General features: G+C 47.1%; 3 protein-coding genes across 4 annotated transcripts; 2 read left to right on the top strand and 1 right to left on the bottom strand.

Annotated features, from left to right (window-relative positions):
* Positions 1 to 3,927: 3,927 nt before the first annotated feature.
* Positions 3,928 to 27,275, top strand: LOC135595245 (RNA-binding protein P-like). 2 transcript variants are annotated; one of them, XM_065085907.1, is made up of 2 exons: positions 3,928 to 5,344; positions 27,001 to 27,275. In XM_065085907.1, exon 1 carries the CDS (start codon positions 3,983 to 3,985, stop codon positions 5,342 to 5,344), a length of 1,362 nt encoding a protein of 453 aa, XP_064941979.1. In that variant the 5' UTR covers positions 3,928 to 3,982; the 3' UTR covers positions 27,001 to 27,275. The 2 variants fall into 2 exon arrangements, with proteins under 2 accessions (XP_064941979.1, XP_064941978.1); XM_065085906.1 differs by having other exon boundaries at positions 26,994 to 27,275.
* LOC108951563 (uncharacterized) lies at positions 5,351 to 9,965 on the top strand. The gene is made up of 2 exons (XM_018819789.2): positions 5,351 to 9,242; positions 9,320 to 9,965. The coding sequence occupies exons 1-2, from the start codon at positions 8,556 to 8,558 to the stop codon at positions 9,920 to 9,922; spliced, it is 1,290 nt and encodes a 429-aa protein (XP_018675334.2). The 5' UTR covers positions 5,351 to 8,555; the 3' UTR covers positions 9,923 to 9,965.
* LOC108951437 (uncharacterized) lies at positions 13,254 to 15,297 on the bottom strand. Its single transcript, XM_065085638.1, has 3 exons — positions 15,226 to 15,297; positions 14,171 to 14,762; positions 13,254 to 14,104 (listed from the first exon to the last, which is right to left on the bottom strand). The coding sequence occupies exons 1-3, from the start codon at positions 15,295 to 15,297 to the stop codon at positions 13,254 to 13,256; spliced, it is 1,515 nt and encodes a 504-aa protein (XP_064941710.1).
* Positions 27,276 to 27,830: the final 555 nt, after the last annotated feature.

The raw sequence follows: 27,830 nt of genomic DNA, 5'->3' as shown, positions 1-27,830 counted from the left end.
CTCTACCAACAACATCACATGCGGCATTATTGCCCATCAAAACAATTCCACCATTACAAGATTCATATGTGGAAAACAAATCCCTATTGGGACACATGTGATAAGAACAACCTGAATTTAAAATCCATTCATTTTTAGACATTGTCCTGTCATCAGTAGCAAAGAAAATATTTTCAACATTCTCATTAGATGCTACACTAGCTTCAGCGGACTCAGTAGTTTTCTCAATAAGTTTTCTCTTTTGCTTTAATTTATTTTTCAATTTAAAGCAATCAGTCTTAATGTGCCCCATTTTATGACAATATCTGCATTCCAAATTTTTATGTCTGGATTTAGATCTAGATTTAGATCTACTACTGTCAATTTCTCTTTTATCTGTTCTCCCCCTAACAACCAGACCTTTAGCCTGATTCTCTCTACTTTCCCCAATGATATCTTTGTCTATCTGCTCCTTAGATTTCAGTGCAAATTAATTTCTTGATACGAAACTGTTTCTTTTCTATAAATCAAAGTATCACGGAAATGCTTAAAAGATTGGGGAATAGAACACAAAAGTAACAAAGCCTTATCCTCATCATCAATTTTTGCATCTATATTCTCCAAATCCATAACCAAAGAATCAAACTTATCAAGATGCGAGAGTATAGATGTACGTTCAATCATCCGAAGCATATACAAACTCTGCTTCAAGTAGAGACGATTCTCCACTGTCCTTTTCATGTACAAGGCTTTAAGCTTGTCCCACATGCTCTTAGTCGTAGTCTCCGTAGCTACCTCCCGTAAAACCTCATCAGAGAGATTTAGAATGATGCTTGATCGGGCCTTCTTATCCATACCCGCAAGCCCTTCTTTTGACATATCATCTGGAATGTTCTCGGCTCCCTGTAGTACCAAATCAACTCCGTCTTGAACCAGAATGGCCTCCATCTTGAGTTGTCACAAGCCGAAGTTGACATTTCTGTCGAATTTCTCGACAACAATCTTTGTTATTGTCATCGTTGCCAAAAGATCCCGAAACCAGGCTCTGATACTAGTTTGTTAGAGCTAGCCTCAGGATATTTACCAAAGGGTAATTTTGGCAACCCAACAAAGACAATAAAGCGAAAGAATAAAAGAAGCGACAAGAACACCAGATTTATATGGTTTGGTCAATTGACTTTGATTTACATCCACGGACGAAAGAGGAGCAAATCACTACTATAAAAGGGACAATTACAAATGCCTTAGGAAGATGTTCCTAGGCCATAAAACACCCGAAAATACTAAACAAGAAAAACCCAAACTGTAAGCCCAAACTATTTAACTGAGTGTGGACTTAAACCCAAAGTAAACACTTAGGTTTTTCTTGTGGTGCTACTTGTGGTGTGTTTGACTTCAAAGCTCAGACCCTTATTTATAGTTCCAATACGAGACAACAAGTCTGATTTTTCCGATGTGGGACTATGGGACTTGCCAAACTAACACAATGGATTCTTCAATGTACTCTTTAATATTACCATGCATGATATTCTACCTACTTTGATATGATGTAATGAATGAAATTATAAATGCTTTAGTATCATGTATGTTATGGCTAAAGTAATGTTGATTTATTTTTGGTATCATGCAAGTGATGAGTTATAATGTTTTGACATTGTACATGTTACATTTTGATAATTTGAAGTGATGCATAATTTTGATATGATATATTACATTTGATTACTATAATCGAAATTGTTTTATTTAAATTCAAAGGTTGTGATTTTTTTTAATTCAAGTTTGTCTTATCTCAATATGACATATAGTTAGGGGGAGTTAAGGTTAACTCTGTCATCAATTCTTTGTCATCATCGAAAAGGGAGAGATTGTTGAATCTAAAATTTTGATGATGAAATCAATTGGTGAATTAATGATCTAATATATGTGTTGAGATAAGTGATGCAGGACTAACTATGATCATTAGAAAGATAAAACAATTAAAAAAGAATTGAAGTTGGGCCAGAGTTAATGATTGGGCATTGGGTTGAATGAATCGAGGGATACACTAAAGGATCGAACGATACAGTGAAAGCTCGCTAGAAGTTCATCGAGAGTTCGTCGAAAGCTTATCGGAAGTTCGTCGGGAGTTCGCTGAAAGCTCGCCAGGAGTTTGCTGAAAGTTCACCGAGAGTTTGGATGAATAATTGACGTGTCAGACAACTAAGATTGCTTGCATTGTAATTGTCTAGCCTTAATTGTCGTAGTTAGAGTTTCAATTCGAGTTAGTTTTCAGGAAATCCTACTAACTCAGCTAGGGGCTAATTAGGCCTTTAACAGGGCTGAATTAAGCTGGTTGGATGGCTCATTCAGCCACTTAGAGCCACATCAAGCGATGGCACCACCCAGATTAAGCGGTGGAACCGTTTGAGGCTTAGCGTCCCAAGTGGTTTGGGTGATGGTACCATCGGTAGTTAATGCTATTAAGTGATGGTATTGCCCTATCAGGTGATGGTACCGCTAGAGCCTGATTTCCAAGGCTCTGTCAGGCAATCATATTGCTCAAACTAAACGGTGGTACCGCCTAGTGTCAGTCTACAGGCGGTTGTACCGGCCAATAATGGCGGTGGTACTGCCAATACACCAGAAACCCAAGATGAGATACTTTTTGGATCAATTTCTGAAGCCATTGGGGCCTATAAATACCCCACTCTTTCCTGCATGAAAGTGTGAACAAAAATCTTGATATTTTGAGTTGTAAAATTACTAAGTGTCCTCCTCCTCCCTTTATAGTTTTGTAATAATTCAAAAAGATGTCTGAGGCTTGTAAGGGTTGTCTCTTAAACCTGTAAAAAGGAGAAAGCGTTGTAAGAGGGTGGTTGGTCTTCCCCATTGAAGGAAGACTGTTAGTGGATGCCAGTGATCTCAACGGAGGAGTAATCGGGAACGAATGTAGGTCACGATGAACGAACTACTATAAATTTGGTGTACGCTCTCTTTTTCTCTTTGTTATTGTTGTTCTCTAGTTTTAATTACTTCTTACATATTTACTTCATGTGAAACACATTTTCGATATCAATTCCGATACGGGTTTCATAGAATCAAAATTTTTAAAATCATTCAAGTTTTCTGAATTGATGAAATTTTTTTCATAAATATTAATTCACCCACCCTTTAGTGTCGACTCAATCCTAACAAAATAAAGGAAACATGGGTGTGAGTAACGGGGCGAAAGCAGTGACCGATAGGTAGAGGATAAGAATAATTTTATTTTTAGAAAAATAACATTCTACCATAATAAATAAAAAATAAATACTAATTAGAAAAAAGAAGAAAAACTAATTTTTTTAAATGATTTGCTCATTATTTTTTGGACCTATGTATAAATACTTATCATCGTCCTCACTCGTGGTCTCTTAAATCTCGTTAACGCATATTTGATCATTGCCATGCACAATACAACTAGAGGTGTAAACGAGGTGAGCACGATGCAAGACAAAGACAATGAGGTCAAAGTGGATGACCATAAGATGCACATCGAAGAGGTTGTAGTCTTAGTCGATGGTAATAATAATAACGAGGACAAAGGTGCGTAAGCGAGGACAACAACTAAGATGAGAGTGCACATACAAGGACGATGATAATGTAATTACCATCACCCTCATTTGTCGTCCCATCTCTTGCCATAGCTACAATCTCGATGGGAAGAATGCATAGACGAGACGAGAGATGAAGAGAGAGACGTTGAGAGCATCGGGTGAAGGCCAAGGCAAGTATTTGTTTGGACCTATAAATACTTTATAAGAGTAATTTGTCTTAAAAAAAAATACTTTATAAGAACAAATAGGAAAATAAAAAAAAGATTCTTTTTAGAAGATTTGCTCATTATTTGTTTGGACCTATAAATAAATACTTGTATTAAAGGCCTATGTATGCATATATATATATCCTATATAAAAAACGAAGCCCTCTTGTTTGTTCCATTCCGGAACCCTAATTTCAGGGTAATCCGTACCTCATCGTCGCCATGGCGAAAAAGCGAAAGCCACCTGTCCAAATCCCCGAACCCTCCTCGTCGGAGGAAGAGGAGGCGGAAGAAGAAGTCGAAGAGGTGGAGGTGGTGGAAGAAGTAGAAGAAGAAGGATCCGAAGAGGAGGAGGAGGAGGAGGAAGAGGAAGAAGAAGAAGTCGAAGAAGAAGACGAAGCCCAAGACCAAGAAGAAGAGAAGAAGGCGAAATCTGAGGAAAAGGAGGAACAGGTAGAAGTAGAAGAAGCCGATGTCTTGGACCGTGAGTCAATACGCAAGCTCCTGGAGCCCTTCGGCAAGGACCAGCTGATCGAACTCCTCAAGGAGGCCGCGCTCCGTAACCCCTCTCTCCTCTCCCAGATCGCCTCTGCGGCCGACTCCGACCCCGTCCACCGGAAGATCTTTGTCCACGGCCTCGGTTGGGATGCCACCACCGAGGTCCTCGCCGCCGCCTTCACCACCTACGGCGTCATTGACGAGTGCAAGGTGGTCACGGATCGCGCCACTGGCCGCTGCAAGGGCTACGGCTTCGTCCTCTTTCGCACGCGTGCTGCGGCCCAGAGAGCCCTCCTGGAGCCTCAGAAGAAGATCGGCAACCGCATGACCTCCTGCCAGCTGGCATCCTTTGGCCCTCCCGGCGCCCAGGGCCCTGCCCCCGAGGTTACCGGCCGCAAGATCTTCGTCAGCAACATTGGGGAGCACGTGAACCCCGAGCGGCTGCGTGCCTTCTTTGCCAAGTTTGGGGAAATCGAGGAAGGTCCGCTGGGGTACGACAAGACCACGGGGAAGCTGCGGGGTTTTGCCATCTTCGTCTACAAGACGGTCGAGGGGTGCAGGAAGGCCCTGGAGGAGCCGAAGAAGTTCTTCGAGGGCTGTGAGCTGAGCTGCCAGAGGGCGGTCGAGGGGCTTAAGCCGAAAAATCAGGCAATTGGGGGTGCCAATGTGCCGGCGATGTTGCAGCCAAACGATTTAGCGCTGACCTATGCTTCACAATCTTTAATGGGTCTCAATCCGGTGGCTGGTTTAGTTGGGCAGAGTTTAAACCCTGCAGTGGGGTTGTTGGGGCAGAATGTTGGGGTTGGAGTGCTGAACCAGGGTCCGGTGGCTCAAGGGATGTCACCATCTCTGAGTAGGAGTGGGATGACTCCTCCACCTTATGGAGTCGGATTAGGAGGGGTTGGTGGAGGTGGGACAGGGGTGAATAGTATCAGTCCCAGTGTAATTGGGAGCTATCAATCGCAGGTAGCTTTGCAAGGATTGGGGGCTTATCAGAACAGTTACTTGTCTTCATCAACAGGGGTAAGGTCAAAGTCTGATATTGGATCACTTGGTAATGGCTTGCCACCATACTTTGGGCGCTAGGTGAGTTATTCTGAAGTCCTTGCAATGTTAACATAGCAAAGCTTGCTTGCTTTTATTGAACTTTTACATCTCTCTGGTTTAATTGCAAAAAGTACATAGTTCCACATGGCATGCTGATAAATTTTATTGCATCTAGTCATTCTAGTCATAGCATTCATGTGCTAGCATCTTCATCAAACAAATTGGAGGCAACTAATTCAAGGAAAATGCAACAGAAAGAAGGACAAATTTCAGTTATGCATAGGCTAGGGAAGGATTGAATCATGTCTATCTAAAAGAGGATCAAATCTTGTTTCTCTAAAAGGAAGTCAAAATACAAGCTAAAGCAAAATAAGCTGATATAATTTATAATGGATTTTTGCAAGTCTTAGATTAGTGAATACGAAAGGTGAAAGTCATCAAGTATTTAAGCTGTGGCCATTTGCTTCTTCTGTAGTTAATATCTTTGTGCTTGGTTATTATTCAGTGTGGAATTGGTAAGTTTTTATGATGATTTGCTTGACATTTCTTTTGCCATCCTTTGCCTTCTTTGTTTAGTGAGCCTATTTTTTTATATGAGAATCAGCATCTAGACTAACATAAGATATAAATGTCTTTTACAACTGGTATTAAATGAACAAAACTGGTAATGTTTCATTGTACATATATGTTAATTGTTAATGATACTAATGGAGTTCTACTCCTTGTAAGAATATTATAGCTCAATATCACACAACATTATGTGAATTACAATATTTTGTTACTTTTCTTATCAGCTATGTGCCAGAAACTTACATCTAGTGCAATGATGATCTTAAAACATGAGGTGTTGAATTTGTTGGAGAGTTTGCACTAAAGGCCATTTTAAAATTTTATAATATGGGCTTTGTTGGTGTAAACAACTTTTTTAGCCGTGGCCTCGGGGCCGACGCGGCTTGTTCGGGGGTCCGAATGACGGGGATCTAGCGCGGCATTTCTCGGGGTCTCCCGGTGGCCCATCGCGGTGGTCTGGTTGGAAGAAAAGCTTCGCCGCGGCGCCGGGTAGGGACGACTCCGGTCTAGCACCTGCACACAGGTCAGGTCGGAAGCTCGGCCCGACCCCTCCGACGATCAAGTCAGTGATGTGGAGTGGGGTTTTGGATGAGGAAGTGCTTTTTTTGTGTTCCCCCCTATTTTGTTTGGAGCCCGGGGGTATTTATAGGTAAGTTTGGTGTTACCTGATGTGCCAGCCTGTCGGAGCAGGACCGTACCTCTGATGGCGTCTGACATCGCCGTTGGTGTTGCGTGAAGGACCGAGCTGCCGCAGGGTATGAGCGAGCTTCGGTCGACGCTTTCCCCTGCCTCGGTCGGTCGTGCGAGGTCAGACGATGAGGTCGTCTGAGAATGGTTGATGTGAGCGCGCATTAAGTCGGCGTTAATGCTCACTTCCTTGGGCAGTGTGTCGTCCAGGCGTGGCTGACGTCATGGCGCACCATGTCGCCATTTTTGTCCTTATCATATTCCCCCCCTAAGGAAGCTATGCCTCGATTGATGTGAGGGGAGGTCCGAGGCATGACTTCGGCTTTAAGAAACTCTACCTGTCGGGCGGTTGCCGGTCTGTTGCCAGGGGTGTGAGAATTGCGGAGCTTAGCAGCTAAGAAGGGTTGGACGCGTAGCGGTGATCCCGGGCAGTGTGCGGCCGTGGAGCACGGCGCAGGCGTGGTCTCGGGCAGTGTGTAGCCGAGGAGCACGACGCAGGCGGGCTGGCCGCGCAGGTGTGGTCTCGGGGAGCATCAAGCCGAGGAGCACGACGCAGGCGGGCTGGTCGCGCAGGTGTGACCTCGGGGAGCATCAAGCCGAGGAGCACGACGCAAGCGGGCTGGCCACGCAGGTGTGGTCTCGGGGAGCATCAAGCCGAGGAGCACGACGCAGGCGGGTTGGCCGCGTAGGTGTGGTCACGGGGAGCATCAAGCCGAGGAGCACGACGCAGGCGGGCTGGCCGCGCAGGTGTGGCCTCGGGGAGCATCAAGCTGAGGAGCACGACGCAGGCGGGCTGGCTGCGCAGGTGTGGTCTCGGGGAGCATCAAGCCGAGGAGCACGACGCAGGCGGGCTGGCCGCGCAGGTGTGGTCTCGGGGAGCATCAAGCCGAGGAGCACGACGCAGGCGGGCTGGCCGCGCAGGTGTGGCCTCGGGGAGCTGCTTGTGCTATTTTCCATTTTTGCCTGCTTAGTCGTAGCGGGGGGCGAAAAAACTTTCGTATTTGATTTTCTTTCTGAGGGGGAGTCGGTTGCTTTCGCCGCACGCTTTTGGGCGTTGGGATCGAGGCGTCAGCCCGCTGTCGCTTCAGCGGGGTTGCCACGTCAGGCTTTTATTAAGGCAGGGCGCCTTTTGGCATTTCCGATGCGACGTGACGGTTACGCACGTGCGCGGGTGGGCTGCCGCCCACTCTCGGGAGGTGAAGGGGCGTTGGTTCTGGTGGTATATCTCCTTTAAATAGCGGACGCCCGGCTTTACTTCTATCTTTTGCTGTTGAGTCTCCCTCTCTGGCCTTGCCGTCCCCTTTCCAATCTTCTGCTTCCTGTGTCGTCCTCCCTTTCCCCGTAGCACCTCCTTGTTAAGGTTAGTTGAGATGTCGTCCTTTCCTCCTTCCCCTTCTTCCCCTTCCTGTGTAGCTGAGGGGGGACGTCCTTCGACGCCCCCCGTAGAATCCTCTGATGGGGAAGCGGCGCGGGCCCTAGAGGCCTTGATGTGGCCGCATGACTTTGACTCCACCGTGAGTGGGTCTCTGCTGGGGGGGCTCCGGGAGCGCTATTGCATCCCGGAGGACCACATCCTTAGTGCCCCAGAACCGGGACAGCGGGCGTATGACCCCGTCCCAAAGGGTTTTGCGCTGACTTTGGACGCCCTAAAGGCGGGTCTTCGCTTTCCCCTTCATCCCCTCATTGTGTCCTGCCTGTCTTTCTGGCGGATTTCTCCATCTCAAGTGGCGCCGAACTCTTGGCGTTACCTAGTGGTATTCCTGGGGGAATGCCACTACGCCAATATCACCCCCACCCTCAATCTCTTTCTTTCCTGTTACCGCCTTTCCAAGGGTTTGGGGGGTTACTTCCTATCTGCCCGGACGGGCTTTCGAGTCGGAGGGGCCCCTTCCAATAATAAAGGGTGGAAGGGGAGGTTTTTTTACATTTGCCGTGCACGGGACTGGGGTTTTGGGGTTCGGTGGTCCGCGAGGGCGATCGACAATACCACCCCATGCTTGGGCGAAGCAGAGCGCCAAGATCTGGGGAGGCTCAAAGAGATTCTCCTCAGGTCGCAGGCCATCTGGAACATGACCGAGCAATGGCTAGTCGAGGCTGGTCTCAGCCCGATGCCTCTGGGTACGTTAGTGACGTTTGGTTCGGGTATTTGTGTGGTTCATTTCTGGTACTAACACTTTTCTTGTTTTTTGTAGAAATGGTGAACCTCCGGTCGCTTCTGGGGGGTCAGGCGTCGCAAGCTCCTCCCCCAGCTCCGCCGGCCGACCTACAGCCCGGCTCGGAGGACGCCCCACTGGAGGTCGAGGCCGGGCGCCCTCGGAAGAAGGCGAAGGCAGCACCTTCGAAGGGGCCTGAGGCGGGCCCCAGTCGGGGCGAGACCGGGCCTAGTCGGCGGGCGGCTGGGAAGGGTCCGCGCCCTACCTCCGTACGTGACCTGTGCCGACTACCAGCCGGGGACGGGGAGCCGTTCCAGTCGCGGTTGGTGAGCGAGATCCCACTTGGGGAGTCTAGCGACCCCCTGGTCGCTCGCTGGGGGGGCTTGTCCCGGGGGGACAGAGTGTGGGCCGGAGGGGACCCCTCCGCAGCGTTCCTCCGAGGCGCGCTTCATCCCGACATGGCTCGGGATTTGTACGTCTTGCCCTCGGAGGTGCTGCTCAACAAGTCCGCCCAATCCTTGATCTGGGTAAGTACTTCTCCTCTTTTCTTGTTTGGGTTTGTTCGTATGACGTCGCCCTTTCTAACCTGTCTTTCCTTTTGCAGGGCCTCCATTATGCGACGGCCCTGATGGACAGGGTGCATGACGCCGGCCGGGTCATCGGGGGCCTCGTCAACCGCAACGTCGAGCTCCACCGCCAAGTCGAGGAGGTCCGAGCCGGGGCCGGCCCGGAGGCTGTGGCGGCCGTCGAGAAGCGCGCGGCGGAGTTTGAGGCGGAGGCGGCTCGCCTCAGGTCGGAGCTCGAGGCCGCCAAGAAAGCAAACGAGGAGCTCCAAAAAACAATAAGGGTGGAGCGGATCGAGCTCCGTCTGTTGAAGACGGAGGCGAGCGCCCTCAGCAAGAAGCTGGAGGAGGCGAAGGCCGAGACGAGAGCGGCCTTGGAGGCATTGGCGAAGGAAGCCCGTCTTCGACCCGCCAAAGATAAGGAGCTCCTCGAGGCGTATAAGAAGTCCGAGGGGTTCGAACTCGGGCTAACGCGGACGGGGCGGGTATCCTTTGAGTACGGATACCGAGTCGCCACGTCCCGTTTTCGCGCTCGTCACCCTGGCCTCGAGGTGGAGGAGGACCCCTTCGCTCCTCACCCCGAGGATCTAGGGGTAGACATGCCCGAGGACGTCCCCTTTGACGACCGCCTGGTTGTCCCATAATAATAATAAGGAAGGGTCCTGTATTTTAAAGTGCTAGTTAATTTTGTAAGTCGGGATCGAGTCCTGTAAGTCGGGGTCGAGTCCTGTAAGTCGGGGTCGAGTCCTGTACTCTTAGTTTTGAAATATAAAGCAAAATTTTCTTCTCGTGTGTTGCTTGTCTTCTTCTTCTTGCTTTAGGCGAAGAAGACTTCCTCTTCCCTTGGGCGAAAAAGCTCCTTCCTTAAACGAAGAACTTCCTCTTCCCTTAAGCGAAAAATTGCTTAATTTAAGCGAAGAACTTCCTAAGGTTCTGGACGTTCCATGTTCTCGGCAAAGGAGAATCGTCCATTGTCGCGAGCCGGTATGTACCCGGTCGGACTATTTTGTCGACCCGATAAGGTCCCTCCCATTTGGTGGCCATCTTCCCCCTCGCGCGGGTCGGGTCGTTGACCTCGGTCTTACGTAAGACTAGGTTGTCTAACTTAATCGGTCGGGGCCGTACCTTCCGGTTGTAGACCCGAGCGACAGCTCTTTTGTAAGAGAGGGCCTTCAGGTGCGCGTCGGCACGCCGCTCCTCGAGCAAGTCGAGGCCGGCTCGAAGTCCTTCGTTCGTGATTTTCTCGTCGTAGTTTCTCGTCCGAAGGGTGGCGATGGCTACCTCGGGTGGTAGGACGGCCTCGGTTCCGAACGCGAGGCTGTAGGGGGACTCTCCAGTCGCGGTCTTGGGGGTGGTGCGTAACGACCATAAGACGCTCGGGAGTTCGTCCGTCCAGGCTGATTGGGCTGCGGACACTCTTCTTTTGAGCCCGTCTAGAATGGATCGATTGGTTACTTCCGCCAGCCCGTTCGTCTGAGGGTGACCCACCGAGCTGAACCTCAGCTGGATTCCGTGGCTTGCGCAGAACTCCCGGAACCTTCTACCGGCGAACTGAGGCCCGTTGTCCGTAATGATGGTTTTGGGCAAGCCAAACCGGGTCACCAGGTTCCTCCACATGAACTTCTCCATTTGCCGCTCCGTGATCGTGGCCAGTGGTTCGGCCTCGACCCACTTTGTGAAATAATCCACTCCCACGACGATGTACTTCCGCTGTCCCGAGGCTAGTGGGAAAGGCCCGAGCAAGTCCAGACCCCACTGCGCAAATGGCCATGCGCAATCGATGAGGGTGAGCGGGGTCACGGGCTGCCGGGGCGTGCGGGCATGTTCTTGGCACGAACTGCACCGCTGCACATAAGCCTTCGCGTCGCGGCACATGGTCGGCCAGTAGTAACCTTGGCGAAGTATTTTGTGTGCCAGGGTTCGCCCGCCGATGTGTTCCCCGCAGACCCCCCCGTGGACTTCAGCCAGAACTGCCTGAGCTTCGTCGAGCTCCAAGCACCGTAGGAGGGGGTATGTGAAGGACCGCTTATAGAGCCGTCCACTCACCTCGGAGTACCATGCATGCGTGCGATGCAGGCGCCGAGCCGCAGCCTCGTCGGGAGGAAGGGTCCCGTCCCGCTTGAAGCGTAGTAACTCATGCACCCACGTGATTGGAGCGCCGCCGGAGACCGCGGCTACGATTTCGATGGCACGGGCAAGGAGCTTGTCGATCTCGGGCCGGACTCCGGGGGCTGGCTTCGACGCCAGTTTAGCTAGCGCATCTGCTCGCTCGTTTTCTCCCCTCAGAACATTGGATAATGCAAAGTGAGAGAACTTGGTGGTCAGGTTCTTTACCTGCGCCGGGTACTTGGCCATGACTGGGTCCCGAGCCTCGTATTCGCCTCGTATTCACCGCTGAGTTCGGCTACCAACTGCGAGTCGGTGAGGACGTGTAAGGCATCCACTTGCATTTCGAGGGCCAACCTGAGTCCGGCTAGGAGCGCCTCGTATTCCGCCTCGTTGTTGGCGGCTTGAAACCCAAAGCGGAGGGAGCGCTCGAATGATCGTCCGTCGGGAGACCGCAGCACCAGCCCTGCACCGGCGCCCTTTGAGTTGGCCGACCCGTCCACGTGCAGGACCTATGGTTCAGGAGGTTGCTCCAGATCCGTGTCCTCGGTCTGGGTTAATTCTGCGATGAAGTCGGCCACGGATTGGGCTTTGATGGCAGTTCTGGGCACGTATCGTACGTCATGCTCGCCGAGTTCCACCGCCCATTTGAGAAGACGTCCTACAACATCAAATTTAGACAAGACCTGCCGAAGTGGTTGGTTGGTGATGACCTCCACTGGGTGAGCCTGGAAGTAGGGGTGTAGCTTCCGGGCTGATAGCACAAGCGCCAGTGCCAGTTTCTCAATCGGTGGGTATCGTTCCTCCAGCCCGTTTAGGACATGGCTGACGTAGTAGACCGGTAGCTGCTCACCGGAGTTTTCTTTGATCAGAACAGAATTGATTGCGTGCTGGGAGGCAGCCAAGTAGAGGCCGAGCTTTTCCCCGGGAGAGACTGAGGCAAGTCGGGGGAGGCTGGCCAAGTGTTGCTTCATTTGCTTGAAGGCTTCCTCGCACTCCGTCGTCCATTGAAAATTCTTCGGGTTCTTCAGCGCCCTGAAGAAGGGGAGGCAGCGATCGCCCGATCGGGCAAGGAAGCGTGACATGGCGACGAGTCTCCCGTTAAGGCGCTGCAGGTCTTTGATCGTCCGAGGCGACTGCATGTTGACAATTGCCTGGACCTTCTCTGGGTTGGCATCGATCCCTCTTTCGTGTATTATGAACCCGAGGAATTTTCCCGAGGTGACGCCGAAAGCGCACTTCGCGGGGTTGAGGCGCATGCCGAACATGCGTAGCGTGGCGAATGTCTCGGCCAGGTCGGTAAGATGAGTTCTTGCCTCTTGGCTTTTCACGATCATGTCGTCGATGTAAACTTCCATGTTTCGCCCGATCTGGTGGGCGAACATCTTGTTCACTGTTCTTTGGTACGTAGCCCCGGCGTTCTTTAATCCGAAAGGCATGACTTTATAAAAGTATACCCCTTGATCGGTGAGGAAGGCCGTGTGCTCTTGGTCTTTGGGCGCCATTATGATCTGGTTGTATCCTGAGAAGACATCCATAAATGAGAGGCGGGCGTGTCTGGCTGTGGCGTCTACCAACTGGTCGATCTTTGGGAGGGGGTAGCAATCTTTAGGGCATGCATTGTTGAGGCTGGTGTAGTCAACGCACATCCTCCAGTTTCCATTGTGTTTCCTTACGAGGACTACATTGGATAGCCATCGCGGGTATCTGTCTTCTTCTATGAAGCCGACCGCTAAAAGTTGGTCCACTTCTTCTCGTATGACGAGTTGTCGATCAGGGGCTTGGCGCCTGGGCTTTTGCTTTACCAGGCGAGCGTCGGGTAGGATGCTGAGGCGATGTTGCGCGACCTCCGGGTCGACGCCCGTCATGTCAGATGGCGACCAGGCAAAGACGTCGGCATTTTCCTGTAGGAGACCGACGAGCTGCTTTCGTTCCCGCTCGGGTAACTCCAACCCGATTTTGATCGTCTGATCCGGCCGTCCGCTCTTCTAGCAACGGCAAGTCGACGGTGGATTCCCTTGGCTCGGGATGGGGGGTCTGTCTCTTCATCTCCCGAGGATCCTCCAGCGGTGGTTCGATCCTCGCCCTCTTGTTTAACGAGACGGCGGTCAAGTAACAACGCCTGGATTCTCGGGGGCTTCCCGTGACTTCCCCGACCCCGGCGTGAGTCGGGAATTTGATAGTTTGGTAGTAAGTTGAGACGATGGCTTTGACCTTGTTGAGGGTTGGTCGGCCGAGGATGGCGTTGTATGCGGTGGGGAGGTCGACCACTAGAAAAGTGGTCATTACTGTCTTCGACCTCGGCGGGGCCCCCAAGGTTAAGGGCAGGGTGATAGCTCCCAGCGGTAAGATCGAATCTCCGGTGAATCCGGTGAGCGCCGAGCACATTGGCTTCATGTTCTCCCTAGCCAAGCCGAGCTTCTGGAAGGCATCGAAGTAAAGTATGTCGGTTGAGCTCCCGGTATCGACCATGATCCTCCTTACTTGCGCGTTGGCGATCCTGGTCGATATCACAAGCGCGTCGTCGTGCTCGGGTTGTTCGGATGCTCCGGTCGGGAAAGTGATCTCGGGTTCGGGTCCGTTCCCGTGAGCTTCGGTCGAGGCGGCTCTGGCGTAAGCCTTTCTTCCCATCATGGAGCCCCCGCCAGACGCGGGGCCGTCGGCTATCACATCGATGTGTCGCTCGATAGGGCCCTCCGGGCGCGGCGAAAGTTCCTTGTCTGGTCGAATGTACTAGCCGAGATGCCCTCTATGAATGAGCTCCTCGATCTGCCTTTTTAACTCACAACACTGTTCAGTGTCATGCCCATGCTGCCGATGGAAGCGACAATATTTTGATCGGTCTGCAAGCTCTCGCGGGCTCCTCATCGGGTGAGGATCTTTGAGTAGTCCATTCTCCTTTATGTGGAGAAATATTTCTGTTCGGGACGAGTTCAAGGCGGGGAGAGGGGACCTTGGTGTCGGCGGGTCGGATCTATCTAACCTACGCCGGGATGCGACGGGTTGTTGCTGCCGGGGCGGTTCTGACTTGCCCCTCTTGTGCTCTTCACGCCTCCCGGCCATCCATGTCTCTGCGGCGACGAACTGGCTCGCTCGCTGCAGCATCTCGGGCACCGCCGTGGGGGATCGCTCCACGAGAGACCAGAAGAACCTGGAAGGCCGTAGGCCTATCATGAACGCCTGCATCAACAGAGAGGGGTGAGCGTCCGACAGCCCCTGAATTTGCGTCGTAAAGCGGTTCACAAAATGGGAGAGAGGCTCGTCCTCCCTTTGGTTGAGTCCGAGGAGCAACGCCACGGACGGCTTTGGTCGAGCGTGGGCTAGGAAGTTGAGCTCGAAGTCCCTGGCGAGCTGGTCAAAGGAGGTGATGGTCTCGGTCTTTAGCAGTGATTTAAAAAGCGCTAGGCGCCAAGGTCCAAAAATGCCTGAGGCGCTTGGCGCTCGCCCGAGCGAAGCGAGGCGCTAAAATATAAAAATATATAATATAATTAATAAGTATAATTATTTAAAATTTTAAATAAAAATATGCTATTAAATTAAGAAAATCTAAGATACAAAATCACAATGTCACATTAACAAAAAGTTTCAAAATTCAAAACATTAAAATTTTACATCAAAGTCATTCATCATAATCAATATTATCGTCATTTTCACACAAATCATCTTCATTGAATTCGTCTTCTTCCTCTTGTTCTTCGATTCCTTCCTCTTTATCAAGATATGTTTCATTCTCTATGTCTTCAACAATAGCAGGAGCCGAGCTTGATGCTTTTGCATTCATTTTTCTCTTTGACATCTGTCTTGTATATGTTTGTAATTCTCCAGCACCTAAAGCTCTTGCCACGTCTCCCCACGTCAATCTATCATCTTCAAATACAAGCTCGTCTTTAGCATCTTGCAAGTTAGCACCCATTTCTCCTACTAACCACTCATTTGAATCATCAATATCTTACAATGAGATTGAATCAAATCTATTTTTCAAATCATGACGAGTCTTCAAAGCTTGATTATACTTTATGTAAACAAGATCGTGCAATCGTTGATGTTCTAACCGATTTCTTCTCTTCGAGTGAATCTGTCATGTCATATAATTTAAAAATATATTAATACATATATCTAAATAAATAAATAAATTAAAATAAAAATATTTAGTAATACTTACATGCTCAAAGACACTCCAGTTTCGCTCACAACCCGAAGCACTACATGTCAAACTAAGTACTTTGACAGCAAATTTCTGTAAGTTCGGGGTGGAATTTCCAAATAGACTCCACCATTCAGCTGCAAAATTTATGTTATTATTAGCAATAACATAGTAATATAATATATATGAAATTAATTATATCAAATTATTAATACCTGGAGAGGTAGTTGTCCTGGATCGAACGACAATTGGAATTCCAAAAAGACCTTCAGCATTTTTATATAAAGATAATTCATGAATAATCTTATCTTGAACCTCAATGCTGGGAACTAATCTTGCAACACACTGATATAACCCACCCAAAACTTCTACATCAAATCCAACAGATTTAATCTTATAAAAGAATTCAGGGTTTAAATAATATCCTGCTGCATGTAAGGGACGATGAAGTTGACAATTCCATCTTTCGTCAATGATTGTAAAAATTTTCTTATATTTTTCTTCATTTTCATTAAAAGATCTTTTAATCGTCTTCTTTGCTCTATCCATAGCCTCATAAATATATCCCATTGCAGGCTTATTTTCATTATCCACCAACCGAAGGACTCGAACAAGAGGGCCCATTACCTTTAATATATAAACTACATGATTCCAAAAGGATGACATTAAGATGATATCAGCAGCCCTCTTGCCTTTTGCTTCTTTTGCCCATTTGCTTGTCACCCATTTCTCAGAGGTAAACATATTTCTCAGAGTATGTTTTTGACGATGCACGCTCTGTAATGTCAAGAATGAAGTAGCAAATCGGGTAACACCATGTCTCACTAATTCTTTATTCCCTGTAAATTCTCTCATCATATTCAAAGCTCCAATGTGATTATAAAGAAATCCAACAACAAAAATTGCCCTTTCTAAGGTTTTCTTGATTTCTAAGATCTTTCCAATATCTTCCAACATTAAATCAATACAATGTGCTGCACATGGAGTCCAATACAAGTGTTGTCTTTTTGATTCAAGCAATTTACCTGAGACAAAGGATAACAAAAATGATAAGACTTAAGAGTTTAACACACTTAATTGAAGATAAAATAATTAACAAAATCAAAAGATGAATATTACCAGCTAAAACATAGTTGCTTCTATTGTCGGTTATGATTTGAACGATATTTTGTTCTCCAATTTCTTCCACGAAGTTGTCAAGTAAATCATATATCTTGTCTCCAGATTTTACAAAAGATGAAGCATCTATTGACTTCACAAACATAGTCCCTAAAGAACAATTAACCATAAAATTAATTAGACTCCTGCGCCTCCTGTCAGTCCAAACATCTGACATAATAGAGCAACCATGTGTTGCCCATGATTCTTTATGACCCTTTAGTAAGTCATTTGTATAATTCAACTCTTTTTGCAGCAATGGAACTCGCATCTCATAATAACTTGGAGGTTTTAATCCTGCACCATATCTTCCAATAGCTTCAATCATATCCTTAAAACTGTCTAAACGAGTTGTACTAAGGGGAAGACCAGCCTGATAGAAGAAGCGAGCAATGTGTTGAATTGTTCTTCCTCTTATTTCTTTATCACAAGCATCACTTATATTTGTTTGTCTCAATTTTGAGCCTCCTGCTTGCCCTTGTTGTTTCTGGGATCCTTGAAGCATATATAGATCCATCGGTCCTTTTCTACCTTTCTTAGTACTCATAACTTCTTTTCCCTTTTTGTCGTATACTCTTTTTTCACTTGGGTTAATACTCGTAGAATAATCTTCTTCTTCATCTCTGATATGTTCAACATTGTCTTCTGGTAAATTCTCATAAGATTCATTCTTTTGTGTCTTCTTTTCATTCATATAATTCAGCAACTCTTCTTTTATCTCAGGTGGACATTTTTTGCAAGCTGCTGCATTCTTGAAATTTCCTACTAGATGTTGTTTTGCACGAAAAATACCACCTCTGGTAGTCTTATCGCAGAATATGCAAGTCACTGCATTAAGATCTTTCGGATCCTTCAAATAATTATACTTCCATGCAGGATCTTTTTTTGGTACCATTGGAGACTCTATTGAGTTGCTTTCTGCACTTGTCATTTATGTTGAAACCTAACAATAATTTCAAATAAATAAAAATTAATAACATTAAAATCAAAATAATATATTATTAATCTATTAACAGAAAATTAATCATTTCAAAATTCAAATAAACTTAATATTAAGAGTATACTAAGCCTGATGGAGAAACAAGGAAGCAGCGGCGACGAGCGGCGGCAGCAGCAGCGGCGAGCGACGGCAGCGGCGGCGGCGGCAGCAGCAGCAGCGGCGAGCGGTGGCAGCGGCAGCGGGAAAGGGAAAGGGAGCGGAAGGCGTGAGCAGCGGGAGGCCTCGAGGGAGGCGCGAGCAGTGGGAAGGCTCGCGGGAGGGCTCGCAGGAGGCGAGAGGGCTCGCGGGAGGCGCGAGCAGCGGGAGGGCTCGCGGGAGGCGCGAGCAGCGAGAGGGCTCGCGGGAGGGCTCGCAGGAGGCGCGAGCAGCGACAGCGGCGAGCAGCGGCAGCGGGAGCAGCGGTAGCGAGCGACGAGATCACGATCGGGATCGGGATCGAGAGCGGCAGCGGCAACAGGTTAGTGTTGGGTTAGGGTTGGGGTTATATCGGTTTAGTTGGTTCGATTGAACCAACTAACAACCGAACCAGGACCGAACCAGAACTAAAATTCTGGTTCGGTCGCCTTGGTTTACCCAGCGCTCGCCCGAAGCGCCCAGCGCCTGGGCTCGGGCGAGCGCCCAGGCGGCGCCTGTTTGAAGCGCGCCGCCTGGGACATTAACGAGGCGCTCGGGCCTCGCCTCGCCTCGCCCGAGCGCCTAGGTGAGCGCCCGAGCGCCTTTTGCAATCACTGGTCTTTAGGATGCTGTACCAGGCGCGGGCCGGTCCCCTCAAAGTCGTCGGGAACACCCTGCACATCAAGGCGTCAGAAGTCCCATACAACGCCATCTGAGCGCGAAAAGCGGCTACATGGTCCGCTGGGTCAGTGGCGCCGTCATAGGCGTCCAACGAGGGGAGTCGGAAGTGCGATGGGATCGCCTGATCTTGTATTTCGGGCGCGAACGGGGACCCTTGGTGTCCGTCCGCCCCGAGCTCTCCCTTTGTCCTGCGAACCTCCTGTTGTATTTCGTCGAGTCGTTGGCTAACAAGGCGCAACTGGACTCGCAGGGCGTCTGTTGAATCCACAGACAGCGCCTCGGGCACCGGGCGAGTCGTTGGTTCCGTCGTTCCTTGGTTCCCGGGTCGGGCTGACTGGTTTCGGGGCGAAGTGGGGAGCTCGGGAAGTGGTGCGTGAATCCGGGCGGCGGGCTCCCGCTGTTGTAGGGGTTGGGTCATGTGTGGGGGCGTCGGATGGGAGACGAGCGGAATGATGGTTTGGATCACGCCCGTCAAAGCTCGGACTTGATGAGCGAGGTCGTGAAAGGCTTCGGGCGATACAGACGGTGGGCCGGCGGGGGCACCGTCGGGTGGCGACAAACCCGGGTCGTTGAACAACCGCCAGTAGTGCTCCGATGTTGTGGCGGGACGTTCGTCTCGGGTTTCATCGCGCGGGGGGTGTTCCTCCGGGGTGCTGATATGGTGCAACCCGACAGCTGCGGGTTCATCAGAGTGGGTTTGCTGATCGCTCGACATTCGGACGACCCTCCTTCTAGCGCCAATCTGTTGGTGTAAACAACTTTTTTAGCCGTGGCCTTGGGGCCGACGCGGCTTGTTCGGGGTTCGAATGACGGGGATCTAGCGCGGCGTTTCTCGGGGTCTCCCGGTGGCCGATCGCGGTGGTCTGGTTGGAAGAAAAGCTTCGCCGCGACGCCGAGTAGGGACGACTCCGGTATAGCACCTGCACACAGGTCGGGTCGGAAGCTCGACCCGACCCCTCCGACGATCAAGTCAGTGATGTGGAGTGGGGTTTTGGATGATGAAGTGCTTTTTTTGTGTTCCCCTCTATTTTGTTTGGAGTCCGGGGGTATTTATAGGTAAGTTTGGTGTTACCTGATGCGCCAGCCTGTCGGAGCAGGACCGTACCTCTGATGGCGTCTGACATCGCCGTTGGTGTTGCGTGGAGGACCGAGCTGCCGCAGGGTATGGGCGAGCTTCGGTCGACGCTTTCCCCTGCCTCGGTCGGTCGTGCGAGGTCAGACGATGAGGTCGTCTGGGAATGGTTGACGTGGGCGCGCATTAAGTTGGCGTTAATGCTCACTTCCTTGGGCAGTGTGTCGTCCAGGTGTGGCTGACGTTATGGCGCACCATGTCGCCATTTTTGTCCTTATCAGGCTTGTTATGTGAAGCATTTGATTTATGAACATGTGTGGATGTCACCGGAGTTCATATTTGTAGCTGAGGCTTGTTTGCTAGAGCTCATTCTATTTATTGCCAAAGGATTAAGACTCTCCAGCTGAAACCTGATCTGACCTCAAAATCAAAACCTTAACCTAAGCCCAGCACTAGCTTATTTCCAAAGCTTGGTTAAAGTCATTTTATTCAGCATTTGTCTGCCTGCAGGAAAGATCAAGGGAGGTTTTGGCTTAGGGCCACATAGGCAGTGATGGACTCTATGGCAGGGTTTAGATGAGCACCACTGAAACAGAGAGCATATAGAAGGTTAAGAGATCTCTTATGTAGTGAAAAATACAGTTATAATACTCTATATGAGAGGTTTTACAAAGGCGAGAGAAAGATCATGTGAGCTTTCTTATGGAATATGACCAAACACTAGCTGAAACCTGATTAGACCTCAAAACCACCGTCCTTAACCCGAGTCTGGCACTAGCTTATTTTCGAAACTTGGTCGAAGTCAGTTTACACAGCATCCATCCGCCAGCTGGAAGGATCAAGGAAGGCATTGGCTTAGGATCACCAGACAATGAGGAACCAAATGACTGATTGCTGTGAGGACCATTGAAACAAAGAGTAAAGAAGCCCCAGTTATTCTTTATAAGAGAGAATATCAGTTATAATACTCTAGATGAGAGGTTTTGCAGAGGATCTATTGCAGAGAGAAATGGTGGTAAGAGGAAGATTATGTGAGCTTGTGTTATCGAGTGACCAAATCCCCAACCACTGTCAGGGTCACACCTTAGCTAGCCCTAGATAATGGTCTTTTAGATAGACTACTGTGTTCTTTTGATTTTTCATTGTTGTTTTTTTAATATTTTATGATCAAAGTCTTTTTCTGAATCCTAGTAGTGCTAAAATGTTCTGTTTTGGATATATAGAGAGGTTGGACTAGATATATATAAGCCACTAGGAGAGATGTCTTTGTATAGAATTTTGTGTGAGATGAGATCTCCTGTGAGGGAAATGTTTTTTCCTCACAGGAACTCTTATTACTCCTTTAGATATTTGAGATTGTAAATCATAGGAATTGTGCTTGAAATTGAGCATCTTTCCGATGCAATAAATTAATGGTGGACTAGTGGTGGTTTTCCTTCCCTTGTTCATCTTTGGGAGGTCAATTCTCCTCGAATAGAGAATATCCCAATAGGAGGATCATACTGTATTAGCTTGGGAGTCTAGAGTGGAACCTGACCTGTAGAGTTTTCGACCCAGCTGCAAGCTTAGCATGGAGCATCAGCAAAAAGCCACCATTAGAATTAGTGAATAAAATATGGACGACGCAAGGAACAGTGATGATGGCCTGGGATAGGGAAAAAGGAAACACAGAGAGTGGTTAATTTGAATGAAGTAGGAGTCTATTTAGGGTTTAAATCTCTCCGTCTCACATGCAGATTACTTTTGAGTATCATACACTGGGCACTGAAAATGGTCAGATGAGGGTTGAAAAACACTTGAATTTATACCACAAGTGAGCTCAGCTAGGGCCTGGTTTTCTAACCCAAGCAGGGGCTTGAGCAGTGGCAGTGCCCATCAATATTAAAGTAAACATGGTCTGCTTAGGTTGGAATTTTATATTTGTTAAGGATACCTATTAGAGTCCATATATTACTTTGAATATCAGATGACTTTGCATCTTGGTGCTTCATGGAATTGGAAAGTTCAGATTTAAGGGCAGTAACCCATGAATAGAAGTTTAGTGAGGATGTTCTTGTAGATTGACTGCCAGAAGAAAAGAACTTAGTGCAACTGATCTGTCTCAAGCTTGGCAGTTTATTATTAATGCTGGTTGTCAGGATGCAATGATGACAAAAAGTAGAGAAGCAAGCTGTTAGTAAATGAAGACGGTAAGTTGTCTTTGATAATTGAAGTTGGGGTTTTAGATAAACTTGGAAGCAAGAAAAAGAAACTATGTTGGCCGTTATGCTTTGCTGATTTTCTTTTTATTATTGATTGTTAATGTGTTTTGTTTCACTTTCTATTAGTGGGTGCCATACTGTCATTGACTTAGTTGATTTTGCCTATGTTGTGCGGCATCCTTGTGTGTCCATTTGCAAAGGGTTAGTCTTCTAGAAGCCTCTTATGGTTTCGTAAGGACCTATAAAAGAGAAGACGAGTAAGAGGAAGCATTTAATTCAGAATTCCACAAGCAGGCATTTCAATAAGCATTTGATAGGTAATGCAAATTACAAATATAGACTTTGCAAGCTTTGAACAGTCACGCAACCAAGAGTTTAATGTCGTTTGTTGTGATCAAAAGTCCCCACAAGTGCTCACATGACACTATTGCCGAACAAAACAGTGAACCAACCCTCGACAATACCCCAAAGGCTTATCCAACTATTTGTCACTCATGTAGCTCTAGTGTGCTATACTGGCTGACATTGCCCACCACTTTGTGGAGTTAGAAAACCCCCAAAATGATTGTGTGGATGGCTTATTTTTAAGCAATTTTGCCTTTGTGCGACGATTGCACACGATCTGTGTTTACAGGAGTAAAATGATCACAAAAGCTAACTAAAATAGGGTTGTCAAGCCTACTGTAAGTCCTTCACATGTTATGTAAAGTATGAACAAACTAAAAGACACAGACATACACAAACATTACATTGAACACCCTTTGTACGGATTTGTCCATGACATTCTCTCCCACTTATTCTTTTGACATCCTTGTTGAAGCCTTTGTGGACGCTACATCTCGTTGCCTTCGCTGAACCTTTAATCTTATACTTTAGCTACAATGCACTTCCCTCGGCTTCCAACTGCTCTAGGTCAATAACTTTGACTTTGGTGTGGAGTCGATTGAGTTGTGTTAGTCGTAGCTGGTTCTTGTGGATTTCTCATATGAAGGAAAAGATCTTCCTTATTGTGCGTTAATCTCTCAAATGTCTTGTGCTGCTTGAACTGAGTGGATGCCTGGTGGAGCTTTAATGAGCATCGTTTTGCAGACTTTGAAGTTTTGAAGGTCTTTCCTTTGCAAAATTTGTTGATCGATTCTTCTTCTATTTAGTTGTCGTCTCCAAGTAGGTTCACATCACTTTTGCTTTTGATTGACATTCAGTTAGGAAATGAGGTGGACAATCTACTCTTGATAGAACAATCACCGTTGGTGAGGATTGATAACTGTTGTCTTGTATTAGGTTTCTTCGAAGTTTCTTTGAACATGTGCAGAACTCCTTTGTTGGATAAATAAGAGAATTATGGTACTCAATTTCGCTTGTTCTCTTAAGAGTTGAGAAGACAAAGGTTACTCGACTTCGTTCGTCTTCTCGAGGGTTGTACTTTATGTATCAAGCTGGTTACTATCTTTCGTCTACTATTTACTCATACTTCTGAAGCACATGAAATATTTGCACTCCTTATGTTGTGTTAGTTATTGCAATTCGTTTCATTGCCATCGAACTTTTGGAATCCAAGAAGTTTTGCTTGAAAAGAGCAAATTTTCACCCCGACTTGGAGTAAGTCTTTGATAGCCTTAGTCGCCTCTAGGATTGTATCGTCTTCTCCATCATTTTCGTCGCCTATTCCTCTAAGTAGAAAAGATGCAACACCATGTATTGCCTACTTCGTTCCTTGGTCGAGCACTCCTACATCGACTTGAAGTCCCCCACTTTCGACTATCTTAATGGGAAGCCCGTCGACACCAGTCTTATGAAATCCCGTGGTCTTTGCCTTTTGGTGTGGTCTTAGTACTTGGAGTTTTCCTCTGCATTCTCCACTTTTTGTCCCCCTTTCATGACCATATATTCTTTCTCCATGAAAGCAAGGGATTGTTGACTCAACGAAAGTCCTGCCTCTACGATACCATGGCGATACCATGCCCATGGCCCTATTATCTGTCGCCTTGCATCTGTGTCCCTTTCTTCGTGATCGGTACATCCGCTTCTTCGACATTGTGGCACTTCTTCGAGTCCACCTCTATCTTAATCAACGCTTGGTTTTGGGTAGCTAAGTCCCTCTAGACTTGTCGTCGTTTTCTTGCTCTTTTTGACCACCTGTTTCAATATCTCTGTGTTCTCCGAGCAGTTCCTCTTGCTCGATGGAAAGACAAACTGTCACTTCCACGTATAGCCTTCGCTATCATGCTGTAGGGATCGCATCGATTCTGTTCACTTTTGCGTTCTTGGTAACAACGTTCGCTCTTTCGGCCTTGTCCTTGACTTGTCGATCTCCCTCAAGCAAATATAAGCTCTGGAGCAGTTTAACTTTTCAATCTCTTCGATCATACCTTTGTATGATTAAGTCCCCCTCATGGGGCTCATTGGCACTTGCACTTAGAATCTCTCTCGGTGGTACACGACTCTCATATGTTGATGACCAAAGCTTTCATCTGATGAAAAATTTGGTGCACGCATGTAAGATCCGTCTTTGTGGTGTCATAATATTCATTTCTTGAATCTATAGCCCTTCTTGCCGTCATGTTGCTCACTGGAGTTGGGCTCTCAGTAGCTTCCGACCATACCTCTGTATGCTCAAATCCCTAACGGGACTTTTCCCATATGTGTTGTATTGCCTTGAACTGTTCCACTACGATCTGCTGCACCACGTTGCCTCCTAATGACATCTTCATCTTTGTGGGATGAACTCGGACTGTGATCTTTCTATGTGTAGCCTCTAGCAGTACATCGCAGGGCTTCCACCCCCTTCAATTGTGTTTGTTCATTTAGCAATCGATTTTTGCTCACTTGTTCTTGGGTTACACACGGACGAAGCTTAACTCTAAAATAGTATGTTGCCTAGCAGCTCTCGAAGTCCATTGACTTTGTTGAAATTGGTGCGTTAATGTTTGAATCCTGGGTCCCTGCCCCCAACACAATCTCCACTGTTCACAGTTTCTTTTGCGATAATTGGAATGATAACACTACAACATATCCTTCAAGAGTATTTGTTTTTGTGTTCTCTTGCTTCATGCCAAAGTCTTCTAACCCCAATTTCACCTTTGCAAGTTGAGTCACCTTAGTTTCTGCGTCAATTGCTTCGCTGAGATAAGGTGCATGTGCCTCGAAGCTCCCTTCGACTTTGGCACCATGCAAGATAAGTTCGCTCCATCAGGACGAGGGACCCGTGGAACGACATGATTTCGATCTTGCCTTTGCAAGAGTTTATGCCCTTAACCTTTATTCAAGAAAAACTTCACCCCTTCGCTCTATGTTCCATCTTCTATGTTGATTTCCTTTATACGACTTGGGCATTTCACCAAGTTCCACCTAAGTTGTTTTGCTCCTTCGTTTGCATTGAGTTGATGGTAGCCCTTGCACCCACCATTTCACAGGTCAGACCTTCATTGAATTCGATTTTCATATCGACTCTAAGTGTGCTTTCGTTTGGTGTTACCTAAGATTGCTCCCTTACTTGATCTCACAATATGTCCACTAAGACATTACCATGTGTGAGATCATGCGATGACTCATCGTCGCTCACTCGGTCCATTGGGCTTTATGGAGCTATTGTCTTGAGATATCCTTTTCACATGTATGGCCCGTTGCATATGATTTTCTCTGTAGAGAATCAAGACTTATCCCTCTTGGATATCTGTCCCGTTAGAGCAAATTTTCTCTTTGCATCCTTCTCCTAAGAAATTTCAGAGACCACCATCCCCCTATACTACTCTGCCTTGCTAAACAAACTGTGTATTGTTTTGCCACCGTGAATGCACTTGCTAGATTGCAACTCTTCGCCCATATAGCCTTCGTTATGCTCCTTAAGGCTTGGCAACATGCTAAACCTACTACACACTTCAGCCTCCTATGAACGTATCCTTCCTATGCTGAAGAGAAGTTGCTTTGGGTTGGCCATGAACAATCCATCGTCCGTATACAATCCCTTGCATGAGTATCGAATCCTTCGAGTTAGCAATTCCTCTCACCTCTGTGAGCTTTGCACAACTCTTTTAGTCGTCGAGCAATCCATCCCTCCTTGCACGGTCTCACACTTTGCCAAGCGCCCATTTTGCCTTTAGCACTGTCAAGTTTGATTGTAAACGTCGAGTCGTAGCTCAAACTTAGTCATCCCAATCTTTGTACATTACGCGTTCTTCCCAGCTTGCTTGTACTCGTGGTGCCTCTCGCGCTAAGGATTGCCCATTCCTCTGAATGTCAATCTCGGATGCTTGCTCCATTGAGCGACTTCTTTCCCTATGTCTTTATGCCTGTTTCCCTCAAACGGTTGCGCATGTTAGCTACCCTCAATGCAGCCACGTTAGGTTCCTCACATTTGCATACTAAGTGTTTTTAAGTGTGCTTGTCTCACTCTGATATCATATGTCACGGACTTGGTTGGTTTTGCCTAAGTCGTGTGACACTCTTGAGTGTTCGTCCGCAAAGAATCAGCCTCACCAAAACCTCTTATGGTTCCATAAGGACCTGCAAAAGAGAAGGCGATTTAGAGAAAATGTTTAACTCGAGATCCCACAAATAGATATTTCAGCAAACACTTGATAGATAATGTAAATTACAAACATAGACTTTGCAAACTTTGAATGGTCGCGCAATAGGGTCCAAGGTGGTCTTGCATAACCAAAAGTCCCCACAAGTGGTCACATGACACTATTACGGAACAAGACAATGAACCAGCCCTAGACAAGACCCCAAAGGCCCACTAGCCATTTGTCACTTGGGTAGCTCTAGGGTGCTGTACTGATTGACACTCTGCACCATTCTGTGAAGCTAGAAAACCTCCAAAATACATGGATGACCTATTTTTTGACAGTTTTGCCTCTGCACGATAGCTGCACACAACTTACGTTTATAGAACTAAAACGGCCACAAAAATCAACCAAAATAGGGCTATCAAGTCTATTGTAAGCCCTCTACAGGTTATGCAAAGTATGAATAAAATTGAAAGACAGACATATACGAATATTACATTGAAAACGTTTTATACAGATTTATCCATGACCCATTTATGGTTATTTTGCTGGCTTGCAAACTTCAGTTTCGAGTATATTTGTTTCTTTGTGCCATTTGCAGAATACAAATTTTAATTTGATTTTTAACATACTGGACGCAATATCTATATGTAAGAGCTAGACCTTTCTTCGGGGTTTTTTCTGATTATTATTGTTGCTAGAAAGAATGATAAATAGTGCCTTTTTACTAGAATGCAGGTATTATCAGGCTACAATGAAATATATCCATACTAGAGGAGCTGGAAGGTGTGATGAACCATCAGACATAAAGGCTATGCTTTCAGGAGACATACAGAGATACTTTTAGAAGATTCAGGTTCTCCTTGTTAAGTAGACACTCGGGCACTGTATTACTATGTCTACAGTGAGCTTTTGTGGTTATTTATTGAATTGTCCTGGTTATTTGAACATATTAGTTGTTGCCATAACTGAAGTATTTTTTTCATACTAAGCAATTTCTTGTCGCTTTTTTATGATGACATCTTTGTGATGATTCAGTTGGTTGCCAATCAGCCCTTTTTTGGTAGGTCAATGACGAATGGATAATTTTCCATGAGAACTTTCTTGGGCTATCTATCGTGATCAATGAGCTAGTCCATTCCTTTTTAGTATAAGCAAGTTCTAGTTTTAGATATTGGTAATTACTCTTGGATGTACTTTTCTATGTCACTGTGTTTCTGACCCCTGCAATTTTTTGTACTCGTGCGATATTTCTTTTCTTGGTTTAGTCCGGCCAGCATATTATGAACGGACGGGATCGTCGGCTGTGGTTGCGCTATCTTCTGTGTGCCAAGACAGTGCTGAAATTGTTGGCTTAATAAAGGCTAAAAGAAAGTTCTTAAGATTTATGTATATGTTTTTCTAAATATACATAAATCACCTGATTGGGATTTCATCTGTTTCCTTCCAAAATAAAATAAAATAAAAAACATTGTTTGTTTTGCTAAATAGTTTGCAGAAAGCACCTGTTTGTTTTGACAGGAACTACATTACGACTGGAATCCCCCCCTCAAGAAGTCCTTTCAAGC

Source organism: Musa acuminata, chromosome BXJ1-10 (genome assembly GCF_036884655.1).
Source record: "Musa acuminata AAA Group cultivar baxijiao chromosome BXJ1-10, Cavendish_Baxijiao_AAA, whole genome shotgun sequence".
NCBI lineage: Eukaryota > Viridiplantae > Streptophyta > Magnoliopsida > Zingiberales > Musaceae > Musa > Musa acuminata.
Note: the sequence above shows the minus strand (reverse complement) of the source record. Positions and strands in the feature narration are given on the sequence as shown.